Here is a 20,669-nt window from a genome sequence, read left to right as displayed (position 1 = left end):
CAGCTGAAAGTGCTTGAAGCTGTTTTTAACAGTCTGCATAAGCCTGATCTTTGTACACGGAAGAAACATGTTGTTGTGCTAAGATTGTTTTCGTAAGTATCTGTGTGCACTTGTTTGTCTCACTTCACGGTTATCACATTACTTTTCTGTTATCTCAACCCCCTTGCACTCTGTTCTCTTATCACATCAATTATCTCCTCCCCGTTCCCTTCTATCTTTAGAACTGTATTTTGCTCTCGGCCTACACTAGAGATTTTTTTATGAAAAGTAAAAAGGACCGAGGAACTACAAGTTACACTATAATGTCCACTAACACCACCAGTTACCAAACAATCAGCTCATGCGATAACATTGCACGTTAATTAATTATAAATTAATCCTTGGCTCTCCATCGGAGTTCACTAGAGAAAGTACATGAGTGTATACATGATTGCCTCCACTGTAGACCTCTTGTTGTCATGAACAGAGATGAACTGCGTGAATGGAGCAGGTAGATCCCAGGTGGTGCAGTGAACACAAGAGAAGTTTATTCCTGACCAACACAATTTAAACAGCTAAGAGTAGAGCCCACACGCTCTCTTCCATTAACACTGCAATAGTTCAACTCATTTCACAATAATTATTACGTTTCGGCAAATTGCCAACAAAATTTAATAATGAAAATGCTAGGTCACTTACGGTCGCAACTTGGTAGACGATTCCACACACCGTGTGCAGTAGTACTGCGAGTGCATTGAATTGAAGAATTACTCGTTGCGCTGTAGCCGTCATTACAGGTAAAGTTTGCCTCCGCTCCAATAGGAGTACCGGTCGTGTGAATCTCTCCATTTCTCAATGTATTTGAGCAATATGAAGCGATTACTTCCAAGTGTTGGAAAATGAATGACACCCATCAGCACACCGAGAAAGTGGTGCAAATGAAGGCAAAAAAGGCACAGAGAAAAAGAGCAGCTCAATCACAGAGCGCTATTCAAGTTCGTATTTCCGTCTCCTTTCACTGATTTTCCACACAACACAGAAAGTTCACAGTGCACCTCATTTCTCTGTTCAAATGGTGCTCGATACCTACGTGCAAAGCTGTGTGCAGCCTACCCCGCATACTCTCCAATAATTGAAATATTTTCACAGGATGTCGACGGCTCAGTTCTGGACCATCAACATGCAAAGGCCCATGACAGATCTGAAAATGTCCAGGTTGGGGCAGAGGACTGTACATGAGAAGTCCGGAGAAGAACATCCCGACTCTTTTCAAACACGAAGTAAACAAACTCTGTCACTTACAATCGCAAGAAGGTGGATTATTCCACCTGCCGTACGTTTGGCTGTATGCGCTGCATGTCACTGGGTTTGTATTCGATGGAAGATATCCGAGGTCACAGGTAACAGTTGCCACATCATTAATGCTGTTTCCCAACATGATTACATTTCCATTGCTTGTATTGTAATTACTTGGGCAATAATCAGTGATAGCTATCAAGTTTTGGTAAATGGTTGAAACCCATCGGGACACACACCGGAAAAGATGCGTGAAAGCGAGAAAGCCAAGACACAGAGACAGAAGCATCCCAATCAGACTTCATATCTATCTGGGTACACCAAGTTTTAGAGGCAGCAACGACATCATAAGGTGGCGTTGCTAACGATACTATTGCCCACAGTTAATCCATTTTGGGGGAGAGAATGTGGGCATATTAAAGGAATGAAAGGAGATGCTATTTTGTTCTCCATGGCAAAATGTGGGCACACGTTATGCAGTCAAGTCCACCACCTAAACCAGATTTTAAACGGTTAGACACACACGGCCTAGTAAAAAACTGACAAGGAGTGCTGAGACATTCCACGGCATGAAAGTCAGCTTGAGCATTGCTCGATAGCGCTAACCAATGGCCTTCCAGCTTGGAATGTTCATGGATAATAGTGTTAATAGGTTTAGTTGGTGGACTCGACAGCATAACCTGTGCCCCCATCATTAGCATTTCCTTTTCTTTTCTTTCTCTTTTCACCGGTTATTGAGGGATGTTGCTAGTTCCGGTTAAGGTGTAGTCCATGGTGACTCCTCTAGGACTGGTTAACCAGCTTGATTGGTTTGTGTTGTTTACAGGCATGCAACTGCATCTCGTTTGGGCGTCTGCGACGTCATGCCTTTCCTCCTCCGCTGCAGGAGTTTTATTGGCACGAGCTTCATCATCCTTTGGTCTATCGTCGTCGCTGTCATCCTTCACATCTGTGCGAGGCAATGTGCCGGGTGAGTGGCAGTGTGTCGGGTGAGTGGCAGCGTGTCGGGTGAGTGGCAGTGTGCCGGGTGAGTGGCAGTGTGTCGGGTGAGTGGCAGTGTGTCGGGTGAGTGGCAGTGTGTCGGGTGAGTGGCAGTGTGCCGGGTGAGTGGGAGTGTGTCGGGTGAGTGACAGTGTGTCGGGTGAGTGGCAGTGTGTCGGGTGAGTGGGAGTGTGTCGGGTGAGTTGCAGTGTGTCGGGTGAGTGGCAGTGTGCCGGATGAGTGGCAGTGTGCCGGGTGAGTGGCAGTGTGACGGGTGAGTGGCAGTGTGCCAGGTGAGTGGCAGCGTGTCGGGTGAGTGGCAGCGTGTCGGGTGAGTGGGAGTGTGTCGGGTGAGTGGCAGTGTGCCGGGTAAGTGGCAGTGTGTCGGGTGAGTGGCAGTGTGTCGGGTGAGTGGCAGTGTGCCGGGTGAGTGGCAGTGTGCCGGGTGAGTGGCAGTGTGTCGGGTGAGTGGCAGTGTGTCGGGTGAGTGGCAGTGTGCCGGGTGAGTGGCAATGTGTCGGGTGAGTGGCAGTGTGTCGGGTGAGTGGGAGTGTGTCAGGTGAGTGGCAGTGTGTCGGGTGAGTGGCAGTGTGACGGGTGAGTGGCAGTGTGTCGGGTGAGTGGCTTTGTGTCGGGTGAGTGGCAGTGTTGCGGGCGAGTGGCAATGTGCCGGGTGAGTGGCTGTGCATTCTAGCACCAGCTGAGAGTGTATTGCCCGCGCACTTGTGGCCCGCGCTCTTGTCGGTTTGCGCTCACAGTGCTGGCCAAAGACATCCAACCTCATGAATAAAGTAGCGCCGTGTTCGAGTGCACAGACCTGCAGTGTGTGTAGTGCTAGGGCTGGAGTGCACAGACCTGCAGTGTGTGTAGTGCTAGGGTTGGAGTGCACAGACCTGCAGTGTGTAGTGCTAGGGCTGGAGTGCACAGACCAGTGTGTGTAGTGCTAGGGTTGGAGTGCACAGACCAGTGTGTGTAGTGCTAGGGCTGGAGTGCACAGACCAGTGTGTGTAGTGCTAGGGCTGGAGTGCACAGACCAGTGTGTGTAGTGCTAGGGCTGGAGTGCACAGACCAGTGTGTGTAGTGCTAGGGCTGGAGTGCACAGACCAGTGTGTGTAGTGCTAGGGCTGGAGTGCACAGACCTGCAGTGTGTGTAGTGCTAGGGCTGTGTAGTGCACACACCTGCAGTGTGTGTAGTGCTAGGGTTGGAGTGCGCAGACCAGTATATGTAGTGCTAGGGCTGGAGTGCACAGACCTGCAGTATGTATAGTGCTAGGGCTACGTAGTGCCCGGCAACAGTATTTTATTGATGAGGTTGGATTTCTTTGGCCAGCACTATAGTACCGACACCACATGTAGTTGCAGGTCGGTACTCAACACTGCGCCGGTGCTGGTCTACGCGGATGGTATTGCTTGGTCGTCCAGTGTTCGTTACTGCTGGGTTCACTGACTTCATGCATATCCACACTCAGCGAGCTGGCAGAAGTCACAGGGGCCACGAGTACGGTTCTTTCAGTTGGCAAATTCCAGGTGCGAGTGTGCCGAAAGCTATACGTAGCCTGTGTTGACATGTTTATAGTCAGTTTCAAAGAAATTAGCAATCCTGGCGATCGCCCGGGGAGTTTGCCGTCTTACCGTATGAGCGCTTGAGCGCTGCCTGGAAAAACTCACTGTGAACTCGAAGAAATATTCCGTGCGAAAGCATGAAAAATGACAACTCACTGACGTCGGTATTCGTACATGTTCGTCTGGTTTACAACAAACGAGTTCTTCCTCGTATCGATATAGAGTCAGAGAGGACATGTCGAAAGTGTGGTAAATTTTGAAGAGCGGGATGCATCCCAATTCGTATTGTGACCAAATAGATTCTTTGAGCTGCCGCGGATGCAATTTACTTTCATGATGTGACGAAAACGGCATCGACACAGGCTCATTCCCAAGGCCTTGATGTGGCAAAGCTATCCGTGTGACTTCGACGACATTTTGAGAAAAGCAGATGCCTGTGAAAGCTGATAGAAGACGGCGTTGACTCCTAAATTCAAATAAATTGGTGATCTTCAAATACTAAAATAATTCTCAAACAGAAATCGATCGATCGGTGTACCGGTGTATTCAACAACACGTAGCTACAGCACAATGACTTCCGTGTTCAGTCACACAGTTTCAGTGTTGTTTGTGTTCACAACTTCACATGGCGTGAGCCAGTCAAGCGTCAGTCAGTTCGACAGGAAACGCGAGCTCCAACAACAAGTCGTTTGGCGCAGCCACCCTTCTTGATTTTGTCTTGTACCAGCGTGCGCGTGATCACCAAAACAATGAAAAACGAAGAAAAAATGTTTGACTTGAAGATTTGTTGGGATTTGAACTCACAACTTCATGGTCAGCACACAGCATTCATAACCACAAGGCCAAAAAGGAAAGGATAAATCGTGGGTTTTGATAACAAATCAAGCCATTTTATGTACTTTGTTGTCAAATTTCCCTTATCTTCATACTTTCTAGGACCCAAACTTGATTGCTAATCTTTTTGAAACAGACTGTAGGGGTCGCAAGCATCAGAATATGAGGCTGGGCATATTCGTGGCGAATCAGTGAGCGAACGCTATGTGTTCACTTTTAAACGGGAGAAGAGAGTGGGCCATTTGATGTCGTGTTTTATTCTCATGGTGGCCTGTGGCCAATAAGAGATATTAAAGCGAGATTTACCTCACATAGATGGCTTGGAAATAGACAGCTATCCAAACACACCAGCAACACAGCACCAAGCACACCAGACTGCCAAATTAAAATCAGCATCTCACTTGAATAAGGATTTTTGACATGTTAGTCATCATTTGAGCCTGTACTTCAAGACCATCTGATCAAACGCCAAATGTCCCAATCCTTTAAACAAGCCTAGTTAACAGGTGTGAGTTTTACCACCACATGAATCAACATAGTAAACAAGTAGTCTAATACTCACCATCGCACCGCACCAGATTATCCCACTTGCCGTTGGTAGCATTGTGCTCACTGCATGTCATTGGCGTGTGTTTCTGTGGCAGGTATCCATAGTTACAGGTAACCCATGCATAGCGGTAAACGGTGGCCTGGTAGATGGTTACTTTTCCATGGTTTACCGTAATCGTACTTGGGCAATAATCCAGGATCGCTATCAAGTTTTGTGACATCCGTCAAGACAACGAAAAAGAAGCATGAAAGCAAGAAAAACAAGACACACTGGCATAAGCACCACAATCAGGCTACTTCATCCTATCTACTGGGTGTTTCGTGTATTTTGACCTATAAGTTAAAGGCAATAAAATGACATTCACCACAACACCGAGAAAGACGCATGAAGGCTCACGAAGAAATACACACTGAGATAAACAGTGCAATAAGATTACAACAATCAAGTGCATACCACTGGCTCCATTCACTAATCTATTTCACACCAAACCAAGTAGGCAAAGTGGGTGGGTCCAGGACCATGAATGGAAAACGAGAGGTACCTGGTCCCAGTCCTTCCTGGTAGCGGTTTTTGCAGCTGTGCTGCTACCCACAGTCAACTGGGAACTTGTGTGGCCAGATGCAAGGGGTACACGGATGTGGCTAATGGGGATTTCGGCACTTGTGCACATGGCTGTGAGACTTATTCTGTCACCCCCACGGTTAGTCGCTGCATCTGTCAATAGGATTTCTCAGGTGTATGTGGCCACAGTGTGTTCCCTCGGGGGCTAGGAGACAATTTACCGTATTTGCCAGAGTATAGCGAGCACCTGGGTATAATGCACACCCCTATTTTTAAATGTAGAAAGGAAAAGGACATTATAGATACGAGTTAAGAGTAAAGATCCATCACTGTAACCAGATACTATATACAGTCAGAAAGTGCAACAACTAGGCACAAAACTTTTCCTTTCTACATTTATTATTGGCTCAACATCCGAGTTTTAAATTGCACCCCTATTTTTGACACACGTTTTAGCAATTCAAGGTGTATCCAGACTATACTGCGCTGCCTGGATTTGAGAGCATTGTCGATCATGGAGACTGTACTATTGCGACCATTTTACATTTAAACTTTGTATAAAGGCCATGCGACCACTGGAGTCTCGTACCCACCATGCATTAGCAGTGTAGCTGGCAGTAGACACTAGACATGCACAGTCATTTTTTGGTTTGCTCCGGGTCAGAGGTGGCCAACTTCGCAATAGTTGGATGCATTGCACTACTTTTCAAAGTACATGCACTTTCCATTTCGGAGCTTAGCGCGTGCTTCGGATTTGAGGCCTGAAATAGTACACCTAATGTGCTTACTATACTCCCGAAAATACGGTACTACACACAGTAAGCAACTTTGACTGCTCGAAACTATTCAACACCTTGGTGTAAAAGTTCTAGGGGTGAATTTGGCACTGAGATCCCGAGTTCGAGTCCTCTGATTTTCTCCGATCGAATATTCGAGTATTCGAGTATTTTTCATCTCCTAAAAATTGCACACCAATGGCTTTAAAATAACATGATACAAACCTGATTGAACCGAGTAGCAGTCATTTTTCTCGGGTATATTGGTTGGTGGGTCATTTGGGCTCTACTCGTAAACAAATGTTCACCACACAGTCTGCACATCACCATCTGCCGACTGCTGCCCTGAAACTGCAGATTTCTGTAGTAAATGCATGTACCATGTATGAACGAGTACTCTGATTTATTGCGAGTACGATTATTTTTGAAAAAACCGAGCGAGTACTTGAGTACTCGGTATAATTGTTTCACCCCTAAAAAGTTCACACTACAACTGCAATAGTTGTCACCTTCTTATTGTTATCGCCTTTGATATTGTCACGCAGGTAGTATGCTCACACCTTGCCAATGCCGGTTCTTTTCCTGTTTCACCTTCTGCTTGGTTCTATAGTTGCGTTCATCCTTTATAACCGTCATTCGACGTGTACGTCATGGTGCATGTGATTTCAACCAGCCTCTTGCAGTAAAATTCAAAAACTGCGCTCAGGACTTCCGTCAGTTTTGCATCAACGGTTGTGCCAAATATTCTGTAAATTCTGGGATGCTGGCGTGGTTAAGCGGTACTGTCCCAGGAACTCTTCCAAGGTGAGGCAATGTTGGCTTGATGGAGTTTTGTTCGTAGCTTGTTCGTGTACGCTACGGCGTGGCTCGTTTGTAGACCCATAATAGACACTGTGATTTTTCGCGCATTTTTGAGGGGTATGCCAGTTTGAAGGTTCCCTTCAGAAACCTTTTTCAAGGGCTTTGCACAGTCGATCTACGCCCTAGAGGGAACCTACCTGCAAATGGTGAGCCAAATCGGAGAGATCTACTTGCACCCATACTTTGGTATTCTGATACATGCTCTCCAAAGTTAACACAAAGTAAACAAAATCTGTCACTCACGGCTGCATTGTACTGACTCCCACTTGCCGTGCGTACGATTGTGTTTGAGGCATGCTACTTTGTCCTTAGGGTCTGCAAGAAAACCTGTTTTACACGTGATGGTTGCCACATCCACAATGCTGCTTCCCATCTTAGTTACATTTCCATTGTATATTTGGATCGTACTTGGGCAATAATTAGGTTGAGCTATCAAGTATTGGTAAAAGATTGACATCGAACATGACACCGGCCCGGAAGAGATACACAAAGAAACAAGACATGGAGACATAAGTGGCCAGACTGGACTACTCTGATCATGGCAGCTTGATGATGCTATTGTCCGTGCTGGTATTTATGCCGGGAGAAATATTGGTGGATGTTGTGGTGCGATGCATGGGGTGTTGATTTGATGGTGTTTGTTGCGCAACGGGTCTAGAATGAAAGACTTTTTATGGCTTATTTATGTTGTTCTTTAGTTTTATTTTGTAGTGGTCTAGTCTTGACTTTGTTGCATTGTTTTGGTTGCATGTGCAGTCTTCTGTACATGTATACACCATGGAACGCTTACGTCATTGTCGCGCATACAACATTATTTTGCGCGCATGCTCATATATGCTGCCGCAATGTTTGTCCTTTTCTTCAGTTATAAGTTTTGCCTCGTCATGTCTGGTCTTCTTGTCTGTTCGTCTCCGTCTTGTCAAGAAATTATGTAGAACTTTTAGTTCAGTTGCGCTGTTGTGTGTGGCGAGTCGGATGGGCGGGAGGCTGGGCCCCTGACGCCTGGAGAAGATGTGCTGGTGCACGAAAGTGTTAAAAAAGTGCTGTGTGCAAAGCTGTGGAGGAGTTTGGGAGCTGTGTAGGTTTCAGGACTACCGTACTCGCGCGATTAGTGCCCCCAGGGCACCATTTGTTAAATGTCCATCACAGACTGGGGATTGTTCAGGAGAGGGCATTATTCATGAGAGGGCATTATTCATGAGAGGCCACTATTTGTTCAATGTCCATCACAGACTGGGGATGATTCAGGAGAGGGCATTATTCATGAGAGGGCACTATTTTTTCAATGCTGGTACATTTACGTCATCCACCATAAAAACCAAAGAGGGCAAAGAATAACGAAAGTCTGTAAATTGTACTGTAAACTATCACGACTCAAAAGAAACGGCAACAAGAACTGCGATTTTGATCCTGAAAACACCAATACAGTGAGAATTATGAGATGGACAAGGACACAAGCAAGAGAACACCAAACCTGCATATGCGCTTGGTTACAAGCCGGGGGGGGGGGGGGGGGCACTATTCAAGAGAGGGCTTTATTTTTTCACTGGCTCTTAGAGACTGGGGCACTACTCGAGATAGGGCACTATTCAAGAGAGGCCTCTAATTGCACGAGTACGGTAGCAGTGTAATGTTTTAGTGCGGAGTGTGAGTGTGTTTATGTGTGTGAGTGTGTGTGTGTGTGTGTGTGTGTGTGTGTGTGTGTGTGTGTGTGTGTGTGTGTGTGTGTGTGTGTGTGTGTGTGTGTGTGTGTGTGTGTGTGTGTGTGTGTGTGTGTGTGTGTGTGTGTGTGTGTGTGTGTGTGTGTGTGTGTGTGTGTGTGTGTGTGTGTGTGTGTGTGTGTGTGTGTGTGTGTGTGTGTGTGTGTGTGTGTGTGTGTGTGTGTGTGTGTGTGTGTGTGTGTGTGTGTGTGTGTGTGTGTGTGTGTGTGTGTGTGTGTGTGTGTGTGTGTGTGTGTGTGTGTGTGTGTGTGTGTGTGTGTGTGTGTGTGTGTGTGTGTGTGTGTGTGTGTGTGTGTGTGTGTGTGTGTGTGTGTGTGTGTGTGTGTGTGTGTGTGTGTGTGTGTGTGTGTGTGTGTGTGTGTGTGTGTGTGTGTGTGTGTGTGTGTGTGTGTGTGTGTGTGTGTGTGTGTGTGTGTGTGTGTGTGTGTGTGTGTGTGTGTGTGTGTGTGTGTGTGTGTGTGTACATATGTAGATGGGTGTATGCAGGGTTCTTCAGAGGGGAGTTACAGCGGCATGGGGGGGGGGGGGGGGGGAGGGGTGCAGGAACTGACTTGTGAGAGAGGAATAGTGCGGCTGTATGGGGGTCAGTTCTTCATGATACAGCTAATGCTTGACTTGTGATAAATCAGACATGCATGTTCACATGTAACATACATGATCACTTGACATGGACATGTGACATGCATGTTCCAAACGGTGACTTTTCACCAGCTTGTTCCCTTACTTGGACACAATTCGTGACCAGCAAACAATTTAATGTCTGCTTGCGTTGTGGCTTTGCGCTTCCCAAAAAAGCACCTGATGTCTTTCTGCCGCAAGTCTATGGTCCTACTAGGGGAAATCCCTCAAATACTCCAGCTTCCGGGATTATCCGGAACTAAACTGCCAAAATGAATGACTGATTGTACGTGTATTGTGACCGTCAAAGGAAAGCGCTCGCCTCCTTGGTATTTTTGTCAAGTGAGGAGGAAGGACATCAACACTCTCCGTCTTTTGCGCGATCGATCACGCGACACCGCGACACCACGACCGCGTACAACACGTGCATGCATGTCGGCGTTGTTGCGGTACGTGGTATAGCTATAAGCAGGTGCACTGCATGCATGTAACCGTGCGGAGCGTAGATATCACGGTATCGGTACTCTATGCCCATGCACGTGCAGTGCGGGATGAGAATCTGGAGGCTGAGGGGGGGGGGGGGGGGCGGGGCGGGGGATTCGTTTGCACCCTTTGAACCCCCGCCCTTGTGTGCATGTGTTTGTGTGTGCGTATGTGTTATTACTTTTGTTCCAAAATTGATCCCGATGGACGTTTATCTAGTTAAGGGCATAGCGGGTTTAAGTAGTTGTATGGATTCGCTTGTTTACAAAAATAGTCTGGGAAAAACTCGTTGAACGACCCCATATTGTATGGCGGCATTCAAGCAGCCGTGTGTTCTGTATGCAAAGGCTGAATATCTGCCTGCAAGTTGCCAGGTTGAGGCAGAGGACTGGACAAAGGGCGGTCCGGATACGAATGCCCCAATTTTGTTTTTACACACAGTAAAACAAATTCTTTCACTCACGTTTGCACTCCAGCAGATTTTCCCACTGGCCATGCGTAGCATTGCGCACAGCGCATGTCATTGGCGAGTCTTTCTGTGGATGGTATCCATACTCGCAGGTCACCCATGCAAGACGGGCAATGGATTCATAGAACACGGATACATGGCCATTGCTTACTGTAATCGTACCTGGGCAATAATCCACGATAGCTATCAAGTATTGAGACATCCATCAACACACCGGAAAAGATGCATGAAAGCAAGCAAAACAAGACAAAGACGCATCAGCATCTCAATCAGGCCACTTAAGTCTGTCTACCGGGTTTGGTGTATTTTGAGCTATAAAGAATTGACAGTAAACTGACATTCACCACAACACCGAGAAAGACGCATGAAGGCACACAAAGAAATACACACTGAGATAAACAGTGCAATCCGACTACACTAAACAAGTGCATACCACTGGCTCCATTCACTAATTTCTTTCACACTACACCAAGCAAGCAGGTACACTGGGTTGGTCTAAGACTAAGATTGCGAAAAGAGAAGTACCTGGTTCAAGCCCTGCCCGTGAGCGGTTTTCCCAGCCGTGCTGCTACTACCCACAGTCAACTGGGAACTTGTGACCAGATACAAGGGGAACACGGATGTGGCTAATGGGGATTTCGGCACTTGAGCCAGTGGCTGTGAGACTTATCCCCTCATCCTCACAGTTTGGCACTGATGCATGGTATGTTTGGGTTGCCTTTTACTTGAAACTTACTTGGAGCTAACTTGGACCTGTTACAGATGTTACTGTGTGCAGTGAACTTCACATGCTCTCCAGTGATTGGTATGGGTTCACAGGCTTTTGTGGGCAGCATCATGGAGCATGGCTTTGCAATGGACTAGTACCTGTCTTCGAGTTGCCCAGGTGAGGGAGGGAATTGGGTACAGGGGGTCCAGGTAGAAGTACACCTAATGTACTAAACACAGGGCAGACACATTCTGTAACTCACGTTTGCACTCTAGCTTATCCCACCTGCCGTCCGTAGCATTGTGTCCAAAGCATGTCGCTTGGTTATTACTGGGTGCTTGATAACCTGATTTGCAGGTAACAGTTGCAACACTGCCAACGCTGCCTCCCAACACCGTTACCTTGCCATTGCTTACTGAGATGGTAGTTGAGCAATAATCAGATACGACTATCAAGTATTGGTACAAGATTGCATCCACCAAGACACCGAGAAAGTTATTGGAAGCAAGAACAAGAAGACAGAGACAGAAGTACCACGGGTGAACTACTCAAATAATGTCTATCGGGTGTTTGTGTACTTTGAGCTACAAGTTAAATGGACATTCACCACAACACCGACTCGGAGAAAGACGCATGAAGACACACAAAATAATGCACAAGGAGGATAAACAGTCCAATAAGATCTTTATGAAGAAATGTGAAACTGACCAAGTGCATATCACTGGCTAAACTGACCAAGTGCATATCACTGGCTAAACTGACCAAGTGCATATCACTGGCTAAACTGACCAAGTGCATATCACTGGCTAAACTGACCAAGTGCATATCACTGGCTAAACTGACCAAGTGCATATCACTGGCTAAACTGACCAAGTGCATATCACTGGCTAAACTGACCAAGTGCATATCACTGGCTAAACTGACCAATTGCATATCACTGGCTAAACTGACCAAGTGCATATCACTGGCTAAACTGACCAAGTACATATCACTGGCTAAACTGACCAAGTACATATCACTGGCTAAACTGACCAAGTGCATATCACTGGCTAAAATCACAAATTTCTTTCGAACCACACAGATAGTACAGAGTAGGTAACTTTCACTGCTCACACAATGCTCAATAGGTAACTTTCACTGCTCACACAATGCTCAATAGGTACACGTAACTTTCACTGCTCACATAATGCTCAATAGGTAACTTTCACTGCTCACGCATTGCTCAATACCCCTGGATAGAGTTGTGTGGGGGAAACCTCTCCAATTATTTGAATATTATCACCGGTTCTTGAGGGCAGTATCGTGGATAATCACAAAGCAAAGTTATAATAGCTGCCTGCAAGTTGTAAAGTTGATGGATAGGCCTGGATATGGAAGGTCGCGAGCAGAGTACCTCACGACTAACAAAAACCTGTGTTATCGTCAAATGTAACCCGCCGTTGATTGCTTTCCCTATGCTTCTTTTCACCTTGTGCCTCATCGTGATGACACTTCTTGGGCATGGAGACAAGATGGGCCAAGACGAATCGTCCATTGATTCTCACAGCGATTGCACCTGTGACAATCTGCTGGTGAGATGCTGGCATGCGGGGGCATCTCCGACGACTACGCGACATCATAGTTAGGAGTAAGATGATCCATTTGCGACATCAACCAATTATTTGTACGAGTACGCTCTCTCCACACGGGTTTCTGTCCTCAGCTGCCGTCAGCATTGCGCGGGGCGATGCGCTCGATCTCGGAGGCGACTGGTGCCGGCAGAGTGCTGCGAGCCGAAAATGTGCCTGGGTGGGCACGGAATGGGGAGGAACCTGAGTCAGTGAGCAATCTGTCGTCATGCTACTCGGCAAAAATGTTCCGCGTGAAGATAGTGGGACTGGAAAACTGCCGGTTTGTTTGCCAGCCAAGTGACAGAATCGAAAACTGTAGCTAGCCAACAATGCCAAGAGAGCAAGAACTTTACTGGACAAGCTGACGGAAAAACTAAAACTGCATTTTGACACATCAAGATACCAACTCCAAAGGAATGCTCCTTCACATCCTGACAGTTCGAGAGCTTCAAGAAGACATGTCTTCCGATATGACACCATAACAGGATGTCAGTAAAATTTTGCGAGCATGCAGATCGTGCACGGACAACAGCGTGTCACACACTCTCAGCCATATGCCAATATGGCGCATGTGCCAGGGCTAACTAGGCTTTGCTACGCAAAGCCCACATGTTACTGGATTGGCTAAACTTGCCCGTGTGGATTGTGTTTTTGTTGACATTTCTTTCGAAATTGGATACGCCTCCGATTTTTCCCTAAAAAATATGATCAAAATAATACGTCACTCACCATTGCAATTTGGTAGATTTTCCCAAACACCGTGCGTAGCATTCAACCCTGTGCATTTAAGTGCCTTGTCTACAAATCCTTGGACGTAGCCGTTATCACACGTATAATTTGCCTCTATTCCGATGTGAGTATGGTTCGCATCAACCGCTCCATTTGCAAAAGTAGTTGAGCAATATGAAGCAATTCCTATCAAGTATTGGAAAGGCATCCATCAAGACACCGAGAAGGAAGCGTATATGAAGGCAAAGAAAGACACAGGGAGAAAATAGCTTAATCAGAGAACACTATCCAAGCTCCTATTTCCGTCTCCTGTCAATAACAGTTTCCCACCTCCCAGAATGTTCAGAGTAGTCAACCTTCACAGCTCAAAATGTGCTCAAAACGGGCTCAAAATGTGCTCAAAATGTGCTCAAACCAAATGTACAAATTTTAAAGCAGTCAAATTCACATCCTCTCCAACAAATGAAATATTTTCACAGGATCTCGAGGGCTGAGTCATGGACTGTCCATAGGCAAAGGCTCAATATCTGCCTGCAATTTGCCAGGTTGTGGCAGGGTACTGGACATGGGAGATCCTAAATGTTCTAAAAAAGAATGAAAGTAAAAGGAAAATCTGTAACTTACTTGTGCACTCTGCATTATCCCACTTGCCGTTCGTAGCAGTGTGTCCAACGCATGTCACCTTATTGGGTGCACGATAGCCTTGTTCACAGTTAAGATTTGCGACACTGCCAATGCTGTCTCCCAACACGGTTGCATTTCCATTGCTTACTGTGATCGTACTGGAACAGTAATTAGGTTGAGCTATCAAGTATTGGTACATAGACGTCCATCACGACACATGAAAAGATGCATGAAAGCAAGAAAAAACAAGACTTAGAGACATAAGCACCCCGGTTGATCTACTTAATTATCTAGTGGGTATTTGTGTACTTGAGTTGCTCAATCTGCGGACAGAACTGTTTCGTCCTTTGTGGACTCATCAGCGCAGCACAGAGGAAATGAGGCCGAACCTGGTACTGTAACAATGAATAATAAATTTTCCAAAGCCAGATTTAAACCAGGCCCGAAAGTACCTTGCCAGAGTGCTCAAACTGACAAGTCAGTGAGCTCTGCATAACGCAAACAGCAAAGGCACAAGTCAGTGAGCTCTGCATAACGCAAACAGCAAAGGCACTAACCCACGCAAGAGTGCTCAACTGCTGCAAGCGCAGGAGCGAAATATTATTATTGTATTTTGAATGGACTCGGATGGAGAGCCAAGGTTTAATTTATACAAAAGAGAAACGACCAAGGAGCTATGTTATGTCTATAACTTAGAACCTTCCAAGTTGGAAGTCTGTTGGAGTGCACATCCAAGATGTGCTTTAGCTGTTAGCCAGTTAGTTGTAGAACGTCAGTACCATCGGTCAGTGTCGTGCAATGTTATCGCATGAGCTGATTGTTTAGTAACTGGACTGGTGGTGTTAGTGGAAAGTATAGCGTAACTTGTAGTTCCTTGGTCTTTCTCTTTTGTATAAATTGTATTTTGAGCTATAAGTTAAAGGCAATAAATTGACATTCACCATAACGCCGAGAAAGACGCATGAAGACACACGAAGTAATGCAAAGGGAGGTAAACATTGCAATAAGATTTTTCTGAAGAAAAAGTGACACTGACCAAGTGCATATCACTTGCTCCATTCACAAATTTCTTTCGCACCACACAAAGAGTACACACTGCTCAAACAATGCACAGTACTCATGGACAGAGTTACGGCACGAGCAATGACGGTCAGTTTTTGCTGTACAAATACCTAAAACGGTAAAGGGTTAATAATCCAGTAATCGGACATTTTCCGTCCCTTCTTATCATGGGTATTTCGTTCCCTTCTCGATTATAAGTTGCACCCCCATTTTCAGGTGTGAGCAATTTTGATTTGACATATTGACTTTGGCAGTAAGTCAGCAGTAAGTCACTCTCGATTGTAAGTCGCACCCCCTTTTTACCCTTGAATTTTAGTGTAAAAAGGTGCGACTTATATCGTGGGAAATGCGGTACAGTAACCTATAGAGCTGAAGCAAAGCATAGATGGAAACCTCACACTTATACATGCACATGTGAATCACACTCAGTAGAACTGGTCACAAACAGGGTGAAGGTGAAGAGATGACTAAAACATCGATGAGGAGCAGTATTTCCTGACACTTTCACGAGGATTAGCGCCAACAACTGTAGAGACAAAACAATTTACCTTCTGAAAACCATCTGAAAACGCTCGCCTCCTTGACATTTTTGCCAGGTGAGGAGGAAGGACTTCAACACTCTCCGTCTTTTCGCGGTCGATCACGCGACACCGCAACCGCGGACACCACGTGCATGCATGTTGGGCATGTTGCGGTACGCGGTATAGCTATAAGTATGCGCACTGCATGCATGTAGCGTTGCGGCGCATAGATATCACGATATCGGTACTCTATGCGTATGCACGTGCAGTGCTAGACAAGAATCTGGAGGCCGAGGGGGGTAGGGGGGGGGGGGGGGGGTCGTCCGTACCCCTTGAACCCCTCCCGCTGTGTGTGTGTGTGTATGTTTGTGTGTTTGTGCATGTGTGTGGACATATACGTATGTGTTATTATTTTGTTCCAAATTGATCCCGATGGAGGTTTATCTAATTAATTAAGGGTATGGCGGGTTTAAGTAGTTGGAGCAAACTGTATGGATCCGCTTGTTTACAAAATAGTCAGGGAAAACCTCGTTGAATGGCCCCATATGATTGTAAATAATCTGGCGGCATTCAAGCAGCTGTGTGTCCTGGCCCATCAATATGCAAAGGCTCAATATCTGCCTGCAAGTTGCCAGGTTGAGGCAGAGGACTGGACAGAGGGGGGGGGGGATCCAGATACGAATACCCCAATTTTGCTTTTATACACAGTAAAAGAATTCTGTCACTCACACTTGCACTCCAGCAGATCTTCCCACTGGCCATGAGTAGCATTGTATACACCGCATGTCATTGGTGTGCTTTTCTGTGGCAGGTATCCATACTCACAGGTCACCCATGCAAGACGGTCAGTGGATCCATGGAACAAGGATACGTTTCCATTGCTTACTGTGATCGTACTTGGGCAATAATCCTCGATAGCTATTAAGTATTGAGACATCCGTTAAGAAACCGGAAAAGATGCATGAAAGCAAGAAAAACAAGACACAGACCAAGAGTAGATAAACAAGAGTGTGCAACTCCAGATCTCTCCTGCACAATCTCCTGATACCCCCCACCCACCCCCCCCCCGCCCACGGCGGAATTTTTTTGACGTCACCTTTTTTCAGAAAAAAACGCGCTTCTTGCCGCAGAGCCGTGTGAGAGCACGTGCTGGGCACCGACATTGTAATGTTAGCCCGGCCAAGTGCACGAGGCAAAACTTTCCAAAAGACTAGCAGCGCGTGGGTGGTCGAAACGATTACGTCAACAAGAAATTCCGCCGTGGGCAAACTTATCCGCACGGATCCGGGAGTTGCACACTCTTGTTTATCTACTCTTGCACTGACGCATCAGTCGCATCAGCATCCCAATTAGGCCATAAAGAGAGCATGTCTGAGAAAACCAGAAAATCTGTGCAAGTCGATCTCTTCAAGTTCGCTCAAATTTTGCAGGTGTGTTTCTTGCATACTGTCCATAATCTGTTAGGATAGCTGGGTATAAAGTCTACACTGTGTCCGTAGAGTAGTTGCCTATTTGGAATTGTCTCTGCCAAATTTAGTTGTTTGCCGCTATGCACGATAGGCTACGTAATTGTAGATGTAGATCGATTCGCCGATCGAGTCCACGGGAAAAAATCTGCAGATTTTTTTCAAAAATTCAAAAATACAAAAAAGTTCAGCAAAATCCAAGAGACAGGAAAAGCTAGAACGTAGCTTCGCTGAAGCAGGTTGCGACATGAGTATGGCTGAAGAGCGCAAGAGTTCACCGGTACAAGGGTTGTCTCATCATTTTTGCTTGCAGGACACAGAGACACCACATTCACATGCACGTCCACTGCCGAAGCCTGTCTTACTTCCTGAAACATTTGGCAATCAGCCCGGCCAGGATTTCTGCACGTACATGAGGTACTTCATCCACACATGCGAACTAAGTGGGTACGATGACTACCAAAAGCTACGCATACTACCTGCTCGCCTTGTTGGTACAACTCACGAGATATTTACAGAAATCATAACCCACACGCCTGAAATGAACTTTTCCCACGCGGTCGAGGCACTTCATGTCCGTCTTGAGCCACCCTGATGCACGAGGCCAGTCTTTGCCAGCGAGTGAAGCTGGCCAGTAAAACTGAACGCGGATATCCCACGGAACTTCGTCTGCTCGCTCGGTGAGCTTATCCAGGACAACAAGGCCCCCTGCTTGAATCGGTGCTTTTGAAATATTTATTGATGGGCGGGCTTCAAAGTATTTGCGCTTGGCGTTGGCGTCACCTCGCCCAACTAATTTGGATGCGGCAGTCCAAAAGGCCATCGAGGTAGGTGCTCACGAGCAGGCCTGCACTGTACCTACTCAGTACGCACAGCCCATATTTGCTGGTGTTGCCATGGCTCCGGAAGAGAAGCCCGGTTGCACTACCGGCAGTGGTCGTGACACCTACACCTCAGGTCCACTGAGATCTGAATCCGAGCGAGACGAGTTGGCTTTGTTTTGTCAAAGTTTGATTCGCACCTCTCTGCTTTGGAGGCAAAGATGGAGAGCGTGAGCCTGTATCGCCCCACCCGACCCCAGCAAGATCATGTCCGTTTTGTTGCTCGTGGTGCTGGTGCGCCTAGCCGTGGTCGTGGCAAGAGTTTTGCCAGGCCTGTACGTGAAGTGTGCCATGGCTGTGGTGAAGAGGGCCACTTAATGGCGTCTTGCCCACACTCGTCAAAAAAATAGGTTTGACTGGTGACACGGGGCCGCCGTCAATCGTCCTAGTGGAGCCCCTCAAGGAGGTATGTGTATGTGTATGTGCTATCTCACCCATTTCTGTGCACGTGGATGTTTGTCTTTCGTCTTCGACTCCTGTCGTTGCTCTTGTTGATTCTGGTACAGTTACCGTATTTTATCGGTTGTAAGTTGACCCCGGTTATAGGTCGACCCCGGTTATAGGTCGACCCCGGTTATAGGTCGACCCTGGTTATAGGTCTACCCCCATATCTGGAGGTCTCAATTCTGCGTTTTAAAGTGTTCACCCAACGAAGCACTACTAACCACTCCCTGCTACTAACAAATCAACAAATCATGTAAACATTCCTTATTGGAGAGTATAACTTCCCAATCCTTGAAAAAGGCCAATAATAATAATAATAAGAAACACAGCTCGCATCTTCCCTGAACCTGTTAGACAGGAGCAGAGTTGACGCATCTGTCAACAGTGTCAAGCCAAGTCTATCTCCTGCAGTCTATCTCCTGCAGCTTGGCCAATAAACTGGCAAAAATGTGTACACATGGTGCTCTCGTGCATGCAGTGCAGGTCATTTTTGGTAGATACTGATAGTTCTGGTTATAAGTCAAATCCCGGTTGTAAGTCGACCCCACCCTTTCTCCTTTTATTCTTAGTCGTAAAAGGTCGACTTACAACCGGAAAATACGCTAGTGCTTCTTCTCCTGTTCCTCATCATTCTGGCCGTGTTCGCACTGCACCTGCTTGACCAGCTGACTATGTCCAGGACTGATCTTATTATTTTGTTTGTTTTCTTTTGTTTGTTTCCTAGATATTTTGTTCATTCCCGTGGACGTGAATTATTGCTAGGGGGGGGGGGCACAGTGTAATAGGTGTATTTGTACTAAAACCGTACAAACCTCACTATTCGTATTTCCCGCTCCTTCACCGTAGTAATGAGAGCCACTCACGTATAGAAGAGTGCATGCTCCAGTGGTTCTCTAGTTCTAGTTGTGTCTTCGTTCTTGTCTACTCTCTGGTCTGAATACTCCATCCATATAATAATTCAATACTACAAGACCCCTGTGTGCTGGAAGTGTGAGGGGACTTCGTTTAGCCGGGAGCTAACACCCCTCTTCGAGTTGGCCAGGCGAGGGAGGGAAGTGGGTACAGGGGATCTGGGTAGAAGTACACCAAATATACTACAGGGCAGACACATTTGGTAACTCACGTTTGCACTCTAGGTTATCCCACCTGCCGGCCGTAGCAGTGTGTGCAACGCATGTCGCTTGGTTATTAATGGGTGCTTGATAACCATTATTGCAGGTAACAATTGTAATACTGCCAATGCTGCCTCCCACCAACATTACCCTTCCATTGAGTACTGAGATGGCAGTTGAGCAATAATTAGGTTGAGCTATGAAGTATTGGTACAAGATTGACATCCACCAAGACACCGAGAAAGTTTTAATGGAAGCAAGCACAACAAGACAGAGACAGAAGTACCCCGGTTGAATTACTCAAATAATGTCTATCGGGTGTTTGTGTACTTTGCGCTATAAGTTAAATGGACATACACCCCAACACCGAGAAAGACGCATGAAGACACACAAAATAATGCACAACGAGGATAAACAGTGCAATTTGATTTTTATGAAGAAATGTGAAACTGACCAAGTGCATATCACTGGCTTAAATCACAAATTTCTTTCGAACCACACAGAGAGTAGAGACAAAACAATTTACCTTCTGAACACACAGTTCAGGGGACAACTTCCGAATAATACAACGCCTCCAAAACAGACAAATGCAATACAGATCTGCTACGGGCCACAACTGAGAAAACATCTCTGTATAAATCACGACAACTATCACTAACAGACAGATGACTCTTGATAGCAGATCGCGGATTTGTTGACCATCGCGTCTTCTTCTTCGCCTCCAATGTCGCAGCTCTTGACTGACTCTTTTAACTCTTGACTTGACCGACTATTTCAACAGACAGCAATTTGCTGCCGCTATTCGATGTCACCCGCTGG

The 20,669-nt window shown here is 46.3% G+C and overlaps 1 protein-coding gene across 3 annotated transcripts in view; it reads right to left on the bottom strand.

Annotated features, from left to right (window-relative positions):
• Nucleotides 1-20,669, bottom strand: part of LOC135819292 (sushi, von Willebrand factor type A, EGF and pentraxin domain-containing protein 1-like) — a 94,311-nt gene that overhangs the window by 6,664 nt on the left and 66,978 nt on the right. For 2 of the 3 annotated variants that reach the window (XM_065332464.1, XM_065332465.1), the window contains exons 8-17: nt 19,862-20,047; nt 16,677-16,865; nt 14,365-14,544; nt 13,741-13,926; nt 11,664-11,849; nt 10,687-10,875; nt 7,645-7,830; nt 5,216-5,404; nt 1,282-1,470; nt 679-861 (exon numbers count right to left, since the gene is read on the bottom strand). In XM_065332464.1, the coding sequence (XP_065188536.1) occupies nt 679-861; nt 1,282-1,470; nt 5,216-5,404; nt 7,645-7,830; nt 10,687-10,875; nt 11,664-11,849; nt 13,741-13,926; nt 14,365-14,544; nt 16,677-16,865; nt 19,862-20,047 (1,863 nt within the window). The remainder of the gene's footprint in view (nt 1-678; nt 862-1,281; nt 1,471-5,215; nt 5,405-7,644; nt 7,831-10,686; nt 10,876-11,663; nt 11,850-13,740; nt 13,927-14,364; nt 14,545-16,676; nt 16,866-19,861; nt 20,048-20,669) is intronic. The other variant, XM_065332466.1, reaches the window with a different exon arrangement.

The sequence above is a fragment of the Sycon ciliatum genome, chromosome 6 (assembly GCF_964019385.1).
Source record: "Sycon ciliatum chromosome 6, ocSycCili1.1, whole genome shotgun sequence".
Lineage (NCBI taxonomy): Eukaryota > Metazoa > Porifera > Calcarea > Leucosolenida > Sycettidae > Sycon > Sycon ciliatum.
The sequence above is the reverse complement of the archived record's forward strand: the minus strand, read 5'-3'. Positions and strand labels throughout refer to the sequence as shown.